The following is a 16,340-nucleotide window of genomic DNA, read 5'->3' on the forward strand; positions in this document are numbered from 1 at the left end:
CTCTATTAATGTGTATTACTGTGTTTTCTCTGTTGAAAATCGAAGAGGAGAGTGAGAGAGAGCATCCACTTCTGACTAACCACTGCAGAAAGAAAGCATTTACAAGGCATATTTTTCAGGAACATACTTTCTCTGCTGGTGCGCCAGTACAGTGGCATGTACGCTGGTGATGCACGTCAATCTTGTCTTAAATAAACATTCTTCTCTAACCTTCGCTTCATCCTCTGCCCTAGTTGTCGTTGAGAGAGAGATAACGATAACCATGCTAACAAGTCTTATAGTCTTTTCTTACTATACTCTGTACCAACCACTGTGAATGGCTACAGATGTAGGATTGTAATTTGATCACCCTGTTACCGGAGAACTTTCCTGAAATGCAGGAAATTTAAACCTTGTAGTGTATTTGTGGAAAGAAAATGAAAAAAGTCTACTTTTAAACAACAAAAAAACGTATCAATCTCTACAATACTGTCCATTAATTATAATCCACATAATTCACATTTCCTGTTGCTGCAGGACTACTTTTGTGCTGTAGCAACTGGTTCAAATAATGTGTGTAGGAGGCCATTGCCCGTTTTCAATATTCATTATTGTTTGTACTAACTATTTGTTTTGGGGTGGTTGTTTTCAAGACTGGGCAATGTTTGCCCGTAAGATCCCCTCAAAGACTTGTATAAAAAGAAATAGAATTAACCACCATTATTCATATTCTCGTAGAACAGTGCCTGTGCTCTCTGTCTCATAGTACACCGGTGGGTATCTGTTGTCTATGAAGTATTGTTGGATACTGTACATTACCTCTCCTGTAAAGACTTCCAGGGGCCTATGGGCAACACTCTTATTGTTTTAGTGACAAGTGGGCCACTCCTCTTGATTTCCTTTAATATTGTCCTTTTTATGCTCTGTTTCTTAAAGTCACTGTAAATAGATACTCAAGACCAAAATACATCACGCATGTGCCTTGAGTCAAGTATTGGTAGCCTTCACTAACTGGAGTTAAGAATAACAGTCTTTTTTTCATACTTTTTATTTACCTTGTGCTCATTTTTTCCTACATATTTCCTATGTATGTATAGAAAGAATGTCTATTTTGTACTGTTTTTCTCTTAATTAAATTTTTTTATTGTCATTTTTGTGTGTACAGAATTGTAGGTGTGACAACATGTTGGATATACGGTGTACTTTCCTGGTCCACTAATACATGTATCCACATGTGCTTCTGTGGTTGGGCATATCATAGCATTTCTTTCCAACCAAACAACCAATAAATATTTTAGAGGCCTTATTTTCCCCAAAAGAACAACAGCTTTATGGGCAATTATACCCTGGTCTGCCTGAGCAGACACTTGGCCCTCATTAAGGAAGTCTGTGCTATAGAGCACTAATTTATGCTGACAGGGTAACACGTAGATTATCTGATAACCCAGGTTCTTTCACACACAAACTCAAAGAAGGATAATCGCTGTATTTCTTATGTATTTGGCGTTTAGAAATGTTATTGTGTCATCATCCATCTCCAAATGTTTTGTCATTCATTTTGGATGCTGATGGTGGACTTGTCCATTCTGGTGTAGTGCAGTACAGGGTGTATGCTTTAAGGTAAGATTGGCAATAAGATGGGGCTGAGAAAGATGCTTCAGATGCTCAAGTACTCATTTTATTATCTTACACCAACTGATTCCCTTTTAATGAGGAATTGTATGTTGGTTTACAAACAGTTCTGTACTACACTACAATAGGAATATTCCCATTAATATCTGCAACTTACATTTGTTTACCAAATTGTTTCCAAGTCACAAGTTGCAATTTCCAGGTCCTAAAATTCTATAGTTGTCCCTCTTCTAGACCTGCTAGTAGCTCTGAATCATTGTCCCATAGATTCTGTGTGGGCTCGAGGAAGCTGAGTCTCTCTACAGTACCTCTCCAGAGTGAGGCCAGGCTCATATCTTTGATTTAGTTGGTCCAGAGGTGTAGGTCCAAACCAGTAAACAAAGGGATTGCAGACCAACAGGTGGAGCCTTCTCAGTCGCCTTGGTGCAGTGCTGGGGAGACAGACACAAGATTCTGTAAGTGCTACGTGCTTCAAACATTCTGCAAGTGTTACGTAATGAAAAATATGCCATTTCCTTTTGTGTTGAAGAAAGCACAAATTATTAGTCCATGATGCCTAACAAAATCCCTCTGCACTCTCTAACAGTTAAACTGGTTCAACTCCTAGGGGAAAAAGTCATGGGCATAAAAACTCCCTTTAGTGTTGAGCTGTTTATGTCCATTTTCCCTGCCCCTGTTTTGTTTGGAGGTCAGGGCTGGGTGTTTTGTTGACCATGTCCTTATAAAATGTGGTATTTCTATTAAATGTAACTGGATAATATCAATGAACATGCATATAAAAGACAAAAGTAACCTCAAATATAAATATAAACTTAGAACTGACGGTTGTGTGTGGCAATAAGTTTAGAAACAAGACCAAAGCAGGCTAAAACACCAATGTGTATTTGATCTCCTTAATTAATAAGGAAGCCATTTGACAGCGGTGTAACAACTGGTGAGCTGTAGCGGCCATCTTGAAAGACACGGATAAACATTGATGCCTAAAAAAATCTGTATTTATGTGGCATACACACACACATACCAAAGCAACCACACGGAATAGCAGGGAGAACATGTGCATACTGTATTCACATGTATATGAATACAAAGATGAACAGAAAGGGCTAAGCAGACTAACTGGAGAATACTGCAGGACCCTAACGAGAAAGGAGCAAAGAATGTCTTCCTTCAGAGTCAGCTTGAAGACTGAACCATAACAATGACCATCCCAACAAACACTGTCTCAGAATGCATTTCTCATATCTAGCCGCCTAAACAGGCCACTTTCATTTCACGTGGTATTAAGTAAGAGATTAAAGGGTATGTAGCTTTCATTCACCTCAAACACAATTTCTAGAGGACAGTATTATTTGTGAATGTCACAGAAAATAACTTGTCAATGTGGGCTAGGTTGTAGGAACACACTGTGCTGAATGTACTATGAAAAATACTTCCCTCAGAAGCATGGTAATGGTACATCTTGTGGACAGTTTAATGATACGTTCTGGGGGTTTTCCTGCATTGGGAATGAAGTGGGTAAAGCAGTGGTTTTAAATGGCAAAGGCCAAATGTGTGGCTACTGGTGAAGGGAGGTACAGCCACTGATGAGGCGTCTGACAGCCGTCTTTAACATGGATCGGTGGAACTGGACGAATCAATGACACCACTTTCATCAAACTCTGTGGTTTGTGGGAGTGCAGTAGACAGCCATCACTTCTCCTTTGATAGCTAACTGCTGCATGGTTTCTCACAACCAGTTTGTTTTTGTTGAGCCTTGTCAAGAACTATCTAATTTTCGTGTAACGTAGCAAGTTTAAGCCAAAATGAAAGGAAAGTATTTCAAAGGAAAGTTTTTGCACCAAAATAAATAAATGGAATTGTTTTTTTGTTGGAAAGTGAAACGTGTGATGTGACTTTTTCCACAATAATTTGGCTTCTAATGTAGATTATTATGAATAGGTCAGTGTCTAGGAAATGTATGAGACTATGGGATACAATGAGTTATGTATGAGACTATGGGATACAATGAGTTATGTATGAGACTATGGGACACAATGAGTTATGTATGAGACTATGGGATACAATGAGTTATGTATGAGACTATGGGATACAATGAGTTATGTATGAGACTATGGGATACAATGAGTTATGTATGAGACTATGGGATACAATGAGTTATGTATGAGACTATGGGACACAATGAGTTATGTATGAGACTATGGGATACAATGAGTTATGTATGAGACTATGGGATACAATGAGTTATGTATGAGACTATGGGATACAATGAGTTATGTATGAGACTATGGGATACAATGAGTTATGTATGAGACTATGGGATACAATGAGTTATGTATGAGACTATGGGATACAATGAGTTATGTATGAGACTATGGGATACAATGAGTTATGTATGAGACTATGGGACATAATGAGTTATGTATGAGACTATGGGATACAATGAGTTATGTATGAGACTATGGGATACAATGAGTTATGTATGAGACTATGGGATACAATGAGTTATGTATGAGACTATGGGATACAATGAGTTATGTATGAGACTATGGGATACAATGAGTTATGTATGAGACTATGGGATACAATGAGTTATGTATGAGACTATGGGATACAATGAGTTATGTATGAGACTATGGGATAATAACAACATCAAGTCTATGAAGAAGTTGCATATGATTATGTTCATGATTTCTGGTCTAAATTAAATTTGTATGTGTATAGATAATAAAAAGAAGATACCTACTGTATGGAGCGATTTGTCAGAGTTCAACGCTATTTGTTACAAAATGTATGAAATAACAGCTCTACATCTTCCTATTAGGTCCATAGTCCTGATGATAATCATGGGATACATACTATTTTATATACATGTTCAATATAAACTGATCTTGTAGAATAGTTACTGTATACCTTGAATGTAAAAAGAGAATTGTGTTAACCTAAGATGTGCTGTCCTATGACCCTCCCTTGTGATTCACTTACTTGGTAATACTTGGTAATAGTTACTGCGTTTCATTCTGACAAATGTCCAGCATGGCATTCAATACTCCAATAAAACACCAGGTGTTGTCCTATGTTTATATCTGATCACCTCCAGCAGATCTGTTCAATTATTACTTCTTTGCATGCAATATAAAACAGTGAGATTTTGCTTTGGAAAGATAATATTGAGTATGTACTGTATGGTTTGTATCTCGGCAGACGGAGTGCATACCTGGTGTAGAATGATAAGAGGAGTTAGATGATGTGAGGATGAGGGTCAGAGAGCAGGGGTCAGAGATCATGGGAGATTGGCTTGGGGAGGGCGAGGGGGCAGGAGAGGAGGGAGGGGGTGTTAGAGAGGTAGGTGACAGGGCTAGTGGGTAGCGGACATGGACCAGGCCCCCTCCATCCTCCAGACTGAGAATGCATAGCTGAGTCTCTCGTGGGCTAGGTAGTTACAGCTGGCCAGCTTGGCGTCCATCTCATCACTCTGCAGGACCTGGTAGAGGAAGTCAATGTAACGCGAGGCCAGCTTTAGGATCTGGATCTTGCTCAGCTTGTCCGAGGGGAGCGTGGGGATGATCTTACGCAGCGAGGCAAAAGCGTCGTTCAGGGACTGCGTCCGTTGGCGCTCCCGTACATTGGCAATCACCCGTTGGTGCTGAGGGTCCTCCAGGGGCTGGCCTGGGATGGGGAGAGGAGACAGGGAGGGCTGGCCTGGAATGGGGAGAGGCGACAGAGAGGGCTGGAGACTCTTCTTAGGTCTCTTAGGTCCTGATGGGATCAAACTGGGAGGCCCTCCTGTTGTTGACTTGTTGTCCTCTGTTGGCGATAAAATGTTGTCTGTCCTGGTGACACTCTTGCGCCCGCCGGCCCCTGGTGTTACCACCACCACAGGGTATTTGTTTGGAGCGCAGTCTGGCTCCTCCTCACTGGACACCACCCCTCCCTCAGGGTATTCACCACAGCTTGACGGATCCTCTCTCATGGCAGTCTATCTACCTAACCCTGTTTCTACAGCTACACTGTTTCTATCCCACTCCTCTGTTCTCTCCTTAAGGCCCTCTAATGTGCTATATCCCCTTTAGTTACTTTCTTTTCTGGCAAGCCTGTATATAGAAAATACCCGAAGTGATCTGCCAGGTCTGCTAGCAAGAGAAAGCGAATGGAAAAATAATAAATTCTCAGTATTGGAAATCCATATGTTGCCTATACCTAGACATGACAACAATCTAATACTACAATCTGCTCACTACATTCAGAACAGCAGTTGCATCTAGTATCCTAGATCAATGTAAGACAGCAGCCAACCTGCATCTGGCTTTTTAAAGAAGAAAGAGGATGGAACTTGTAAGTTCCCACCCATCTGTTCCACAGATTGGTCCAGCTGGGTTCTAAGGCACAGCCAGGCCAAGCATAACAGGAAGAGAATGCGTTTGGTGATTGGTAAGGGTAAAGGGATGAGGCGGAGACAAAGGCACGTGGGTTGACCAATCAGATGGGGATATTCTGGCGTTTTTTCCCTCATAGAAGTTGTCCAAGTTTATAGGTTCCAGATTTCTTTCAAAACAAGTCGTTCCCCTCCCCTCCCCCACACCCTTTTTCCCTTCTAAAGTCTCCACAACTCAACACCATCATCAATTCTTTTGGATTTTGGAACGTAGGAAATACTTGAAAGTCAAAAGAGAGAGGCTTCAAAAGTGCTTCCCTTTACTGTTTGAAACCAAGACAATATTCTGCTTACATGATATACTATAACTCCTCATCAGTGTGCCCAGTTTTCTTAGAATAATTAAAGACTTTGCAGTTTCAGTAGTTTTAGGTGGATAGATACTATGGTACTAGGTTATTGTTATCTTTCATCTGTAGCCTACATAACCGAATCCTCTGCCCATACTCTGGATGGAATATACAACAAATGCACAGTTTGACTGGATTCAGTTCCACAGTTTGACTGGATTCAGTTCCACAGTTTGACTGGATTCAGTTCCACAGTTTCACTGGATTCAGTTCCACAGTTTCACTGGATTCAGTTCCACAGTTTCATTCGTTTTGTAAATCAGAACAAGCATCAGAGATAGTGTTTTCAGATTGGTTTTATTTTACTGGAGTCTTGGCGCAGTGTTCTGAGCAGTAGGCTAAAGGGAAAACTGGCATACCAGAGTAGCAGTGAAGTCTAATAGCAGAATTAGCTCAAGCAAAGGAAAGAATGAGCGGTTCTGAATCCAAGGGGTGCCTCTGGGAACCTTTGTTTCATCCTCTGTGCCAGAACAAGAACACAGCCTTCAGTTCTACCACCATCAGTAGGTTCTCAAATATGGCAGACATCCACAACAAAGAACAAAATCTATTGTTTGATTTTCAGAGATTAGATTCGAACATGCCTCAGTCCAAAACAGTTCATGAACGCCCTCTAACTTAAAAGTGCACTTAATATACATCAGGAATATTGAATTGTGTCGCACTACAGATGCAATGTTATTAAGACATTAAATCACTTGAGTGCATTTAGTATGAGGTTTGGGTTATTCTCTGAAGAAATGTGGAATTCTTCAAGAGACTTCTTGTCTATATACTTACAATAAACAAACAGAAGTCACCTACTACTGTCTTACCTATAAATATATCATTAACATGTGTCAGACTTCCACTGTCCAGCCCAGATGGGCGGTAAAGGCTGTGGATTTTAAATAATTCCATTGGTGTCATCAGGAAACTGACCTCCTGAATGCATACCCAACACTGGTCAATGTATAAGCCTAGTATAAGAAACAACATTACCTTCAAAGGGTGTAGATGCACAGCATCTGGACAATTGGGTGTCATTGTTAGGAGGCAGAATGCATTCATTATGTTGTGTATACCATTCAGGAATGTAAAGGTCAATTTCAAATGTAGCTCTTTAAACAAATCAGCTTGTGTGTCCTTTCCGGAGTCATCAAGACACCTGTGAATGATCAAACTATTTATAAATTACAATCCCATTGAACACCCTCACCATAAAAATACACATCTCAGAGCTAATGAAATAATGGAAAATTGATATCAGGGTTGATATAAACACACATATACACAGCACATTTCTAGAGAGGGGCCAAGCATGCTCACAATGGTCTGTGTTGTATGGAAGCCCCCCCCCCCCCCCCCCCCCCCCCCCTGGAGATAGCCGACGTCTGGAAAAGGGAAGAAATCTCTGCCTTCTTCTGTTTGAACTGCACGCTCAAACGAGGACTTAGCCTAAATATTTCCACTGAGAGAGACGGCAAAATATATTATCCCATGATGAGGTTATATACACACCCTGGCGCATATGCACACACACACATACACACCTACATGCCCTTACACACACACACACACACACACACACACACACACACACACACACACACACACACACACACACACACACACACACACACACACACACACACACACACACACACACACACACACACACACACACACACACACATGCACATGCACCACATGCATAGACAGACATGCATATATACACCAACATCCCAGTAACACAAACATTACTTCATCGTTTGATATATAGATGTGATGACAGGGCATGACTATAACTGATACCTTTATTCAATCAGAGAAACAGTGAATAATCTTCAGTTCAGATATAAAAGGAGAGGTGTTTAAGAACAGGCAGATATCGTCCTCTGGCTGGTTCTACCTCGCGTGTCACTATGTCATTGTCTCTGTAACATGGAGGAATGCCTGACAGGAAAAACAAGAAGGACCCACGCTCAGAGAAGAAAAAGGGAACGAACGAAGGAGAGAGGCAGGGAGAGAAAAGTCTCCCCAAACAGAACCAGATGGAGTGTGTGGGGCGCTCTTTGATCTCTACTCTGCCTGATTGATGTTGCACATTTCATTTCCTCGTCAGGGATGTGACATAATGTTTCGGCCACTATTTTCTCTTTTTTACTCTCTCTCTCTCTCTCTCTTTTCTTTGCAGTGGTCAACACACCAAACAATGAAAAGACATCAAAACTGTGACCATCGAAACCAAAAATGTTGGAAAAGACAACTTGACTGGAAATAGTTCTGAACCCACCAGTTCTGCTAAATCTACTTATAAACGGACTGAAGCAGCTCACGTATCAGAGTAAGACACAGTGGAACTGCTGTGAGTGAGGGAACATGTCTATATTATAGCATGGCTGACATCCACAGGAATGTCTAATACTTTAGCTGTCACCTCAGTCTACATCTAATTCAACAAAAGAAATGAGCAGTCGTAAAGCAGAGATCTCCAAAGTGTAACCTACTAAGATTTAATGACTGCAAACACACTGCTTTGATATCTCATTTCCTGAGAACTAATTTTGCAGTCAGATTCCCTATTTAATATATATTGTGGAAGGTGGTGAGTGAGATATGACTCAACATAGGGAGTTTTCAATTATTCTTGCAACATTTTGTGTGTGAAACGTTGGCAGCCTTGAAGCAAAACTCTATTGCACGATCAATTATTGTTTGTTTTCCACATGCCAGCTACTTTTAAATAACACTCAAACCAATCCCAAAGAATAGAAGCTAACAAAGTGATGAATTGCACATATTCCAACAGGAACACTATCCTCTCCCTCCTGTCACACAGGCACTGTTCACCCCACTGCCCAAAGCTGTGGGACACCCCCACATCTGGCCTCCATTTCCTCCAGTAAAGAGACACTTCCTGTGGGCAGGCTTTGAGGGGGAAGGGGGCTGTACGTCTAAAGTTTGGGTATGCTGAGCGGGTGCAGCAGGGGCAGAGGTGATATAGATTTAGACACAGGTCAGGGTCAGAGGGATATCCACTAATGTTATGGTTAGAGCAGGAATGGGCATGGCTTGGATAACAGACAGTTGCAGTAAATAAGCTTTATTGTCTGTGTTTCTGAACAACTGAAATCTCATTGTCTCCTTAACATACTGTATCTAAAAGTTTCAAAATGACAGACAGTTAATTGGCTGCATTCGCGTGATACCTTAGGAAATGTAGATAGATGTTTGATAGAAATAGGTCTAAAAGGTGTGTTAAGTAAACTACTGTATAGCAAACAGTATGTACAGTAACAGTATGTAGAGTATCAATATGTACAGTATCAGTATGTATAGCAAACAGTATGTACAGTAACAGTATGTACAGTATCAGTATGTACAGTATCAGTATGTACAGTATCAGTATGTATAGCAAACAGTATGTACAGTATCAGTATGTACAGTAACAGTATGTACAGTATCAGTATGTACAGTATCAGTATGTACAGTAACGGTATGTACAGTAACAACATGTACAGTATCAGTATGTACAGTATCAGTATGTACAGTATCAGTATGTACAGTAACAGTATGTACAGTAACAATGTGTACATTATCAGTATGCACAGTATCAGTATGTACAGTAACAGTATGTACAGTAACAGTATGTACAGTATCAGTATGTACAGTATCAGTATGTACAGTATCAGTATGTACAGGTAGGAGGAATTAAAGTGGTGTGTTCTTTATAATTGACGTTGCTTGAATAGCTGTGGGAAATGTTCCACATTTGAGGAACTTGAAGTTGGCTTTTGTAAAATCCCTCTTAATGTTAGAAAAAACATCTGTTTCTTTACTGTTCCAAGATGGTGGCTTCAGAATCCACTTTTATGGATAAAGTTTATAAACCAAAAAAATATGCAGGCCTTACTGATTCTTTCCAAGGATTTCCGACAAATTTCTCTCTCTCTCTCTCTCTCTCTCTGGAGAAAGGGGTGCAATGAAATTAATAAAGAAAGTGGTGCCACTTCAAAGCTCAGCTTATTTACCAGGAGCTTGGTACCTGTGGTACCACTTCAAAGCCCAGCTTATTACCAGGAGCTTGGTACCTGTGGAGCCACTTCAAAGCCCAGCTTATTACCAGGAGCTTGGTACCTGTGGAGCCACTTCAAAGCCCAGCTTATTACCAGGAGTTTGGTACCTGTGGAGCCACTTCAAAGCCCGGCGTATTACCAGGAGCTTGGTACCTGTGGAGCCACTTCAAAGCCCGGCGTATTACCAGGAGCTTGGTACCTGTGGAGCCACTTCAAAGCCCGGCTTATTACCAGGAGCTTGGTACCTGTGGAGCCACTTCAAAGCCCGGCTTATTACCAGGAGTTTGGTACCTGTGGAGCCACTTCAAAGCCCAGCTTATTACCAGGAGTTTGGTACCTGTGGAGCCACTTCAAAGCCCGGCGTATTACCAGGAGCTTGGTACCTGTGGAGCCACTTCAAAGCCCGGCTTATTACCAGGAGCTTGGTACCTGTGGAGCCACTTCAAAGCCCGGCTTATTACCAGGAGCTTGGTACCTGTGGTGCCATAGGAGTTTTAATATGCACTGGGAAATGGCACATGCCCTCGCAAATCAGGTTTTTCCTTTGTTCTTACAGTAAACTATCAGCCTCTTACTACCTAAATGACAATTTATAAATTACAACTCAAACCTCTGCCATTATAGCACCGCACTATTCTTCAAACCACTGTAGCACAGTCAAAGTCAAGTCCGGGCCAGACATCCAGCAGAGGACGCCAATGTCACTCTAACTGTGGATTAGTGGTGGGATGGATGGATAGTGATCCTGGAATGTATTTTTGATACTCTCCCTGACATACTGTCAACATCCAAGATACAATGCATGAACATTAGTCTGTTTATTGTTTATTGATGTTATTTTGTGCAGAAACACTTAAACTGCACAATTCCATGATATGAATATACAAAAAAAAGATAGGCCTAATGTTTAATTTGTTTCATCAGTCTGCTTGTTGTTTGTTATCTAGGCCATAGGTTTTTTGTAATGATGTATGCCATTTTTCATGACCACCAGGAGGGCCACCAGGAGGGCCAACTGACAAGCCCCTGTATGTCATGTGTATATGACAAATAAACAAAATTGAACTTGCTGGGCTTTTTGACCTTTTTTTACCTCCCCTGTTTAGTCTTTAACCCGGGACTGAATTTTCTGCTTGCTTATTTTTAGCGTGCTAAATAAATAAACAAAAAATAGAGACCTCTTCTATCGACCTCAATTAAACCTTGTAACTTCTGTACAAACATAAAACAAAACACCCATTTTTCCAAGAGCTGGGAGACATTTAGAGTGAGGTGTTTACAGTAAACACAATGCGATGGGACACGTGTTTATACAGTATGTACAATACTGAGTTCCCCCATCTCACTTTGCAGTTTCCTCAATGTGACGGAGCGGTTTCAATCATTGTGACTGAGTTATATTTTTGAAAGACTTTTGGTTATTGGATTCAGAACATATTTTAATAACGATGTGTACTGGCAGCTTACTGTCAAGGACTGCCCCTATGGCAGGAATCTTGGGACATTCACCTCTCGGAATGTTGCTCAGCACACATTTCAACTTTGCTTTGCCAGCAAATATCAAAGCTTACTTCCTTGACTTGCTCTCATTCCCTCTGTCTCTTCAGTGTGTGTTGAGTCCAGTGTGGAGAATTAAACTGAATAAGGAAGGACCATGCCTCTGTCTAAACCAAAGGAGCTGTTAGAACATGAGCTCAGCTGCCCCATCTGCCTGCAGCTCTACACGAATCCCGTGTATCTGCCCTGTGGCCATAACTACTGCCTGGCCTGCATTCAGAAGGCTACAGATGTCAACGGTGGAGAGAAGAGCCTTCCTCAATGCCCTGAGTGCAGAGAAGAGTACGGCGGTACAGAGACACTGCAAAGGAACTTCAAGCTCTGCGGCATCATAGAAAGCTACCGGGCCGTTGCGCCAGCCGACCACCTGAAGAGAGAGCCGCTGAAGGTGCGCTGTGACCACTGCCTGGACATAGAGACACTGGCCATCAAGACCTGCCTAAAGTGTGAGGTGTCCCTGTGTGCCAGGCACCTGCAGCACCACACTGAGAGGGAGTCCTTCAGGACCCATGACTTGGTGGAGCCCCAGACTGAGCTGGGCCAGAGAGGTTGTGCCATCCACGGACGCCTGCTGGAGTACTTCTGCGCCAGCGACATGACCTCTCTCTGCGCCAACTGCTTCATTGAGGGCACCCACCAGAATCATGATGTCCTGGCGTTCGAGGCAGCCGAGGAGGAAATGAGGCGGGCCCTGGAGATTCAGAGCAAGGCGGTGGCCAACAGGCTGCAGCTGACCGAGACCCTGCTACAGAGGGCTGCTGAGGACCAGGGCACCTCTGAGGCTGTGGGAGACAAGCTGCTGTCCAAGTCTGTGGCTTTGATGGACAGCATTGCCGGCCTGGTGAGCAGGTACAAGGACAGGATGAGCCTGCTGCTGGAAAAAGAGAGAGGCCATCGGAGGGAGAGCTGGCAGAGTGGCCTGGGACTTCTAGAAGAACAGCAGCAGCAGCTGATGGAGGCCCACCAGCGCACCACTGAGGTCCTCACAGAGACAGAGAAGTGTCTGTTCATCAACAGGTTCCTGCTAATTGAACCCCAGCTCAGGGAGGTCATGACGGGCACCGTGGCCAGAGTGCCCAACAAGGTCCCTCTGAACCCCAAGCGGCTCCAGGCCAGCCTGAGGATGGAGGACTTCAGGGCAGAGATGGCTCGGCTCCTCCAGTCTCTCCACGTCCTGCTAAACCCTCTGGAGCTGACCTTTAACCTCAGCACGGCCCACACCAGCCTGCTGCTTTCCAACGACCTGCGGACAGTCAAGTACAGCGATACCAAGCAGGCCTACGCTGATAACCCAGAGAGGTTCAGTACCGCTCCCCAGGTCCTGTGCTCCCAGGGCTTCACCAGTGGGGAGCACATCTGGGTGGTGGAGGTGGGCGACCAGAGCATGTGGTCAGTGGGCTTGTGCTACAAGAGCATGCCCAGGAGGGGTGACCACAGCCGGCTGGGGCATAACACGGCCTCCTGGCGTTTGCAGTGGAAGAACAAGAAGCTGACTGCGTGCCATGCCTCCTCAAACGTGGTGCTGGCGGAGATGGCCAATCAGCCGCTGAGGGTGGAGGTGGCTCTGGACTATGAGGGGGGAACACTGATCTGCCACAGCACCAAAGACCGTCGGGAACATCTGCACACGTTCAGGGCTGTGTTCAGAGAGCCTGTGTACCCTGCGTTCAGCATCCTCTCCACCAAAGAACAGTCCTGGATCACGCTACAGAGTGGAGTGTAACCCTCCCTCACCCTCCACCTTAGTACGTCCACCTGGGCTTGAAATGCCTTTGCTACTGACTAACCAAAGAAATACCTTACTTATTATTATGATTATTACTGATAAATAGATGTGTAAAATGGGTAAATCTAAATCTCTGTTTGAAAATATCTATGAATATTCAAAAATGTTGTCCATGCTAGTCCTTTAGTTGCTCCTTTTTGTTGCACAGTACATCATTAGTCATTGTCAGTATATATGTATCTTGTTATTCACAATGAAAGGAATGCCAGCTTCTGATTGAGTTTGTTGCATGGGTAAATTCAGTAAATAGCCATATCAATGTGGTGTTATGTTATTTAGTTGTTTTAGAGCTGATATAGTGCAAAAATAATGTGCCATAGTACATGTGAATATCAGCTACTTTATTTTCAAATTTCACAGTTGTTGACAACATGACAAGAAATGTGTGCGTTGTAATTTTATTTGACAATCAGTCCACTGTGGAATCATAATGTACAGAATAAACAGTTATATTGCTTTTGTGCTTTGCTGAATGTTTGTCTTTGATTCAAGGCTTGTATTGCTGAATCTGATATGCACAGTCCTTTGTTTGTTGTCAAAATTCCATGTCTTTGCATCCTACATGCACACAAACTTGTGCATTGGCCCAACAACCTACTATCAGGAGCTAATGCTATGAAAGATTTAACCTGTATAAATACAAATGAGCAACAGGATGTAGGTCCACAGTTCATTTTAGTTTAAGGCAATGTTCTGTTGTAACCAGACACCAAAGATCATTTTTGGCAAAGCTCTAAAACTATGCAAATGGTATTCTCCATCACTAAATACATTTTTATTGATGTAGTGGTATTGTGTTCGAATTATTGTTGATGCACTGTCTTTTTAAGCAGATTATATTTGTGTACCTGTTTTTTAAAGCCCCCATGGAGTCGTAATTATTTTTTCAAATCATTACTGTATGTCAAATAAATCACAGTGTGTGCTTATTTATGGAAAATAATGTATGTCTCTGAGCCTCCTTTGGCTTTTGAAATGGTCAGTTTCATCATGTGGGCGTTAGGAAACACATTTGAAGATATTTACATACACAGCCCTGATTGGCTGATAGGATGGTCTAAATAGTTTGACAGTTGTTTCAAAAGCTGTGCTCCCATAGTAGCCTATTTTCTTTATTTAACTAGGCAAGTCAGTTAAGAACAAATGATTATTTACAATGACGGCCTAGGAACAGTGGGTTAACGGCCTTGTTCAGGGGCAGAACGACAGATTTTTACCTTGTCAGCTCGGGGATTCGATCTACTGGCCCAACGCTCTAACCACTAGGCTACCTGCCGCCTAGCTACTGTCTATTTAGATAACATTCCACTCCTTGTACTCTGTGTCATATGCGAAAGTTGTTTAGCATGACAAGGAGTGGCATGATAGCGAAGCAGACTGGTACCCAGACCACTCCCATAGTGCCTCTTCAAGAACAATAGATGGACCTTGACAAACTGGTTTAAAAAAACATTTCTCACACTAACTTTAATACATGACTTAATGCAGTCAAAAAATAATCTCTTAGCAAAGGGACAGGTGATTGATTGTGCTAATGCGGCTACAATGTAGGGAACCTACCACAATAAAATATGATTGTTTTTAATCTATGGTTGACTAAATGTCCACATCCTCACTAATGATTTCTGAGAAGCAAAGCAGACATTCTTCTTATGATGGAGCAGTAGATGACACACGATATGACATTGCTTCTCTCTTCCCGACCAACCTGCTTTTCCAGCCGTTCTTCTTCTTTGTTATCATGGCGGTCTGCAAACAAAAGTTTCAGGTGCACGCCGCCACCTACTGTGCTGGAATGTACAATCAATCATGATCTGTCCAATTCTGTACTACCATTACAAAAAAATTATAAATAAATCCCTATTAACTTATACCTCACCCTCCCCCTAAAAACACTCCCCAACCACCCATAAACCATTCAACTTTATTTATACCATGCTGAAACACTCCAACCCTTAGGATTGTTCAGCATGTCAACAACCATTTCAACAGTAACATCTGTTACCTCCAATATCTCTTTTGCCGTCTCCACAATAACCTTCAAACTGGCTTTTCTGCTTTACACAACTCTAATCGTGTTGATAACCTTACCAATAAAAGCTATGAAGTCAACTTCATTCATTATCAAAGTGTCCTTTGACAGCCCACATTTATGATCCCCGACAGTACAGTAGGTCCAGTTACTACAGTAACATCCATGTAGGCTCCATCTGTCCACACTGTAGTTCTACCAATCTGTTTTACAGTCTCTGCGTATGATACATCATGACTGATCATATTTCTCTCTACTTCTTTCTCTATCTCTCTGTCTCTCTGCCTCTCTACTTCTTTTTCTGTCTCTCTACTTCTTTCTATCTCTGAGCGTCTCTCTGCACCTGTCATCCACCAAATGCTTTCCCCCACAATTACAGCACTTAACCTTCACATTGCTGACACATTCACCATAATCATGTTCCCCTCCACATTTGACACATATGTTCTTTCCTTTACATTGAGCAGCTACGTGTCCCATTCTTTGGCATTTAAAACACTGTAATGCATATGGG

At 42.2% G+C, this 16,340-nt stretch overlaps 2 protein-coding genes across 2 annotated transcripts; one reads left to right on the plus strand and one right to left on the minus strand.

The window, feature by feature from the left end:
• Nucleotides 1-1,635: 1,635 nt before the first annotated feature.
• Nucleotides 1,636-5,894, minus strand: LOC139542579 (twist-related protein 2-like). The gene is made up of 2 exons (XM_071348187.1): nt 4,826-5,894; nt 1,636-2,042 (listed from the first exon to the last, which is right to left on the minus strand). Exon 1 carries the CDS (start codon nt 5,579-5,581, stop codon nt 4,967-4,969), a length of 615 nt encoding a protein of 204 aa, XP_071204288.1. The 5' UTR covers nt 5,582-5,894; the 3' UTR covers nt 1,636-2,042; nt 4,826-4,966.
• A 6,018-nt stretch (nt 5,895-11,912) lies between these two features.
• On the plus strand, nt 11,913-14,737 carry LOC139542577 (E3 ubiquitin/ISG15 ligase TRIM25-like). The gene has a single exon (XM_071348178.1). It carries the CDS (start codon nt 12,106-12,108, stop codon nt 13,729-13,731), a length of 1,626 nt encoding a protein of 541 aa, XP_071204279.1. The 5' UTR covers nt 11,913-12,105; the 3' UTR covers nt 13,732-14,737.
• Nucleotides 14,738-16,340: the final 1,603 nt, after the last annotated feature.

The sequence above is a fragment of the Salvelinus alpinus genome, chromosome 17 (genome assembly GCF_045679555.1).
Source record: "Salvelinus alpinus chromosome 17, SLU_Salpinus.1, whole genome shotgun sequence".
Taxonomy (NCBI): Eukaryota; Metazoa; Chordata; class Actinopteri; order Salmoniformes; family Salmonidae; genus Salvelinus; species Salvelinus alpinus.

Excerpts from the sequence above, each read along its gene's own strand:
- LOC139542579 (XM_071348187.1), bottom strand. The coding sequence starts at position 5,581 with ATGAGAGAGGATCCGTCAAGCTGTGGTGAATACCCTGAGGGAGGGGTG.
- LOC139542577 (XM_071348178.1), top strand. The coding sequence starts at position 12,106 with ATGCCTCTGTCTAAACCAAAGGAGCTGTTAGAACATGAGCTCAGCTGC.